The sequence below is a fragment of the Magallana gigas genome, chromosome 1 (assembly GCF_963853765.1).
Source record: "Magallana gigas chromosome 1, xbMagGiga1.1, whole genome shotgun sequence".
NCBI classification, from domain to species: Eukaryota; Metazoa; Mollusca; class Bivalvia; order Ostreida; family Ostreidae; genus Magallana; species Magallana gigas.
Window position 1 is genome coordinate 20,013,066 of NC_088853.1, and position 6,008 is coordinate 20,019,073.

Sequence of the window (6,008 nt, forward strand, 5' to 3'; positions counted from 1 at the left end):
ACCATCGGGCAGATACTTTGAATCTGAAAACTTTGGTTGAAAATATGCATACAAATGGATAATTATGCAGACACTAGCGTGTTTTAATTTCATACTTTCTTACACCACGACAGATTGGTTGAAAACCTTAGACATTAATTTGTAAACATTAATGATTAATGAACAAATTATTGTAACCTATGTCTATATGGATAAATGATGTTTGCATAAAACGGGAAAGTTTTAAAATGGGAATGCTCCCTCCCCTCCAAATTGTTTTTCAAAAAAGTCTTTTATCTGGAATTTTTATCAATCACAATCGATTTTACGAACGAGAGGGTACAATAATGATACGTTAGTCTTTCTTTCCAAAACGGCAAAGAAACGTGAACAATATGAACAAACGACATACATTATTATATAGTTTGATTCCTTATTAAAGTCGAAAGGTTAATATTATGTCAGTAAAGATTGACATAATGATATATTTCTTATGAATAAATTTAGTGCTCCAAATATTTAATTCTTTTTGCAATTCCTGTTATATTTTCTGCAACAATGACTTCCCCATGGCCAAATGTGCACAAACCACGTGCATTTCTTATATCGTCTTCAAGAACGATGTACCTCAGAAATCGCCCATCTCTGTCCAATATGCGAATGTTGGTAGCATAAAAGTCAGTGACGAGGACGTGACCGACCAAATCAGTAGCCACTGAACAGACAAACGATTTGCCTTCTTTCCACGAAAACGAATACCGGTATATGCCTAACCTATTAACTGCAATAACTGCGTTTTTCTTCCAATCAGTTACAATTACGTCCCCATTGACATTTTCAGCGATGTATTTTGGGGATTTGTACAGACGTTCGCCATATGAGTCATATTGAATTGATTGGAGCACGGTACCAGTACTGCTATATCGTACAACCTTCGAGTAACTATCTCGCTCAAGACAGACCAGAAGATCACCGGACCCGGTACTTGTGAGGCCATTTGGATTCCACTCCTTTGTTTTGAACATTGTCTCTACGGCGTTGGAGTCAGATTTCATTTTTACGGATTTATCTGCATTATCAGAGTACACAACATTGTTGTTGTGCACACATAAGAACAAACCCAAGCAAGTAATGCGCACGGTACGATGGAGGTTTCCCTGCAGGTCAAATAATTTTAGTTCTTTGGAATGTCCGCCCATCCAGACTTTGTTATCGTCTGTAATCGCAAGATCGTACAGACGATTTTCATTTTCGTCGTTGATTGGAAACTCACTGTCTATAACAGAGGATAATGTTGGCATTTCTAATACATGCATTTGCGGATCCCATAAATCAGTTTCTTCTTGTTTCCTTGCAAAGATTGTAAAACGTTCTTTCTTTTCCTTTTCAATGTGTCCAAAAAATGTTTGCAAATAGTTTTCATCGATTTTACATGCATAGAATATTGGTAACGGATACTGATCAAGAGAAAAATTTCTCAATAATTCTTGTTTTTCGATAATAGGAACGAAATTTTGCAATTCTTTCAGATTTTTTGATTTTTGTAGTTTCGCTACTTGTTTGTTGATTTCATCCACATTCTTTATCACTTCCTCAAGCTCTTTCTTTTGTTTCTGAAGTGTACCCTCGTGCTCATTTTGCATGCTGTTTAGTTCACGATGTAGTTTCTGCACGGTTTTTTTTACATATTTACGCCACTCTTCACCACGTGCTGTGATGTCATCCTTTCTTTGAGTGAAAAATATTGTTAACGATGACAAAATAGTTTTTGTGTGGTCTAGGACTTTTTCTAGTTCAGTTTTGAATAGCTGAAGACGGCCATTTTCTTGTTCGATCTTTTTCAAAAGTTTCACTATTTGTTCGAAAAGCGGGCATTTTTCATGAGTACTGTGTTTGTCGGAAATGCAAAGTTTGCATATTGGAATATCACACTTTTTACAGTATGCAGTACAACCGTTAGGAGAATGCAATTCACAAATGCATTCATCGTCCTCGTCTTTGGTGCCATACTCTACCATGTCATGACCCGATACAGCTTTTTCTCGTAAATGCGCAGGGACACAAGTGTCGCAAAGATTTACCCTACATCGTCGACAGGAAAAAGACACTAGGTTTTTGCATATATCACATTTAGGGGTAAGGTTGTGTTCATCTGGTTGTTCTGTTGCCATTTTTGTCCTGTGAAATTTGAGGTATGAATAAGTCATGAAAGTTGATAAAAATGATTTTTTGTTAACATATTTTAATCAATCTATTACAAATTTAAAGCAGTAGAATACATGTAATATTGTTCATTGTCTCTCTTTGTTTTCCACAACGGAGTTAAGTGGATATACTATAAATATTCCTGATCAATTAAAACTTTAGATCAACTTGACACAGCCTGCGAATGTGTTCGGAATGTTTTCTTTATCGTTGCTAAGTACGTAATAAATTTAGAAGTGCTCGAATTAAAGTTCACGAGACTTCACCGATATTTGTTCAGTTCCTGTGAAATTTCGAACGGAGGTATAAGTGTTCGGATATTATTCTCAAAATACGTATGTACTGGTCGTTTTTATATCATATCCTACTTTGATTTATATTAAAACGTGAAAAGCTTTTAAGATGTATTTCTTATTTCACCATCTAGCAGTTATTCATATTAAACCATAATATTCAGAACAGAGTTATCGCTCGTGTTCAACCACGTGTAGGGTGGTTGAAAATATAAACATTGGGTTGCTTAATAAAATCATAGTCATGTTTGATGCTTGTGGTGTGCAATACCATGTTTAAAAAAAAATAATGGGTTTCCTTTTATCTATAAAAACTTAATATATCGAGCCATTTTCAATGAACATTCTGCATAAAATAGTATAGTCTGTTTCACTATTGATGTTATTACTAGGTCAGGCGCGGATCGAAAAATTAATCCTCAGGAGGGATTTCTTTTAAGTATGTTAGTTGTTGCAACAGCAGACAAAAACTAATTTTTTTATTGTAACATTTATTTCTAAAACACATTTTATTCACCAGTTAATAAAGATAAAGTTTAAAATCAATAAACCATAAGATTTTATATTTGACTGCAAGAACCTAGATACTGTGAAATAGACTATAAACACGAGGTACGCTTTTTACTGCGAAACTGAAAGGGTAGAAAAAAAACCACGTGACCTAAAATTTGAATGACAATAACATTCGCAGGGAGTGACAGTAAACTATTAAACACCTAACATCTGAATGTAACAAGAGACATAAACTGTTTAATGATTGCAAACAAAAGAATTGAAACGTTTAATTAAACATGTATTTTTATAAGACTTTAATTAAAAAAATTGCTATTAGATTTAAAAGGACACAAATGAAATTGACCGGAAAAAGCCCAAGATATTATACTCTTTAAAGCAGTTTTTAAGGTAACATATAATATAATGACATAGGTTTCCGTGAAGTAAGATATTCACAGAGCCCACACTTCTATGGTTTGAACATACTTCGAGTTGCTTCAATACAACACAATAATCAGATTCCCTCGCAGAATTTTATATGAGATCTTTAAAGATTGTACTCTAACTGATTATTCTGAAAAGTTAAACCCCCGATGCAGTTGCACACCAACTCCGGGGATCATGATATAACACAGGATGAATGACCATATTTACAATCGCCTTAAAGTATCTAACAAATACTTAAAGGGGTCGTAAAACTGATTATCTTTAATCTCACCATTAAGCTTTCTTTATTGCTTAAAATGTGCTGAAAGGTGGCTTGAAGAAAGATTAAATCTGACTTCAAGCAACTTCAAGGCAGTTTCAGAATAATATTTAAACAACCTTCCATCTACCTTTAAGGACAACATACATGTACTGCTCCTAAATTTCCATGGGCACAAGACACATCTGTTGTGTATAGCTTTTTTTCAAGTCAAGGGTTTTTATATGGTTAAACAAAAATAATTTAATTAGATATAATACAGAAACAAACGAAATAATATCCAGACACAACAAAACGCAATTTCAACGAGGAGAATTAATTCTACATGTACATTCAAATTCAATGTTTACATCTGTCGAACAAATTTAACATTGTATCTTTAAAACATAGGTATTGAACTTGGGTTAGGTACTAGCATCAGCACACAACAAATATTACTGGACCAAGGAACTCATATCATATATTTTCTTTTTATCCCATATATCACTAGTTATTGAATCTATGCGATGTGAAACGAACGCGTATAGCCTAGATCATCCGTGTTAACATCAATTAATTACGATACATTGTGAATGAATCCGAGTTTTCCGACAAGTTAAAATGGTCGCAACATTTATTCATCGGTGGTGCATAAAAACATTGGCTGGATAGCATTGATGATAATATCATGCTTGCCAACGCATGCCGGGTCACATCCTTTTCATGAGTGGTAAATTTGATACGACATTCTAAAAGATTGCTTTAACTCTAATCAATTTAGAAGATTAGTTGTACCACTCTCGTTCTTCTGTTTTTCTCTCTCATTCTTGATTAAAAATTGCAACTTTCTCATTCAGATATTTACAACATTTTAAATCTATATGATCCTATTTCAATGTTTGAAAATAAAACAAAAATCCACCTACCTTGGGATGTTAAGTTTTCAGTGTGTTTGCAAAAGTCTGATTATATGCCAACAGCCCATCCACCAAACTGTCGATCCGTCGGCCAACCGGGCAGTATATGTAAATGCTTAGTCGGGGGCTCTCTCAAGGACCTAAACAAACTATATCAACATTTTATTAAGAATTGATTCTGTATTGTTGACACTAGCGTAGATATTGGGAAAAAATAAGCTATTTGTCTTAAAAAAGAGTTGTTATTCTTAAACATAAAAAAGAGCCATCTGAATAATCAAAAATTCCCCCTTATCGACATCTTGTTGCTGGGATATTTCTACCTAGACATACATGACGTGTATACACGAATAGGAAAACAATGGAAATTTCCAACAACTTTCCAGATAATTTTCCAGCATTTAAATGACATTGATTTTAAGCCTAACCTATAATTTTTATCAAGAATAATATAAAAATGTCTTCTTACCGTTGTCTCGTTTTGTTTGAAGCATACACACACAGATATATATATATATACACACACACATATATATATATATATATATATATATATATATATATATATATATATATATATATATATATATATATATATATATATATATATATAAGTTATTTTAGAGTAATTTGTATTTATTTCAGGCCCAATACAAAAACTGCAAAAGTTCATCGCAGATTTAAATCTGTAGCTGAGTCAGGTGGCAAATATCTAAATCAATAAATCGGGACGATCTTGATCCAAGATACAACGCACAGTTATATCTTGATTGCTCATGTGTCTGATATTTTTTTTATTTTATAAAATCATGAAATCATAAATCCATATTGTTTGTATAAAAAAAATCTTTAAGTTCGAAAAAAAAAACTTTTTTGTATTGGTGTTTTTTGTTTTGTCTTTATAAATCTTCAATACTGGTGTTATGCATATATGTATATATAATCTGATTTGTAAATAATATCAGCAAAAAAGCTATTTCTCTCGAACTCTCCCTCTCTCTCAGAAACTACTTAATAAATGCAGAGATGTATCGTGAATTTGAATCCGTTGTCAAGATCAATGTAATATAAAATGCTATAAATCAGTCAGGACAATCACGGACCCAGCCTGAGATAAGGCATTTTATGGAAGCAAGTTATAAATGCAATGCATATTAAGCAATAAAACGTATGCAAAAGTAGGCCATGTTACAAGTTTCATGTCTAAAAAAAGATCTTAATTAGTAGTTTCGTTTTCATACTTAAAGAAAAACACTGTGTGTGTGTGTGTGTGTGTGTGTGTGTGTGTGTGTGTGTGTGTGTGTGTGTGTGTGTGTGTGTGTGTGTGTGTGTGTGTGTGTGTGTGTGTGTGTGTGTGTGTGTGTGTGTGTGTGTGTGTGTGTGTGTGTGTGTGTGTGTGTGTGTGTGTGTGTGTGTGTGCGTGCGTGCGTGCGT

At 33.5% G+C, this 6,008-nt stretch overlaps 1 protein-coding gene across 1 annotated transcript; it reads right to left on the minus strand.

The window, feature by feature from the left end:
- Window positions 1–482: 482 nt before the first annotated feature.
- LOC136275695 (tripartite motif-containing protein 2-like) lies at window positions 483–2,150 on the minus strand. The gene has a single exon (XM_066085436.1). It carries the CDS (start codon window positions 2,148–2,150, stop codon window positions 483–485), a length of 1,668 nt encoding a protein of 555 aa, XP_065941508.1.
- Between the last annotated feature and the right edge of the window lie 3,858 nt (window positions 2,151–6,008).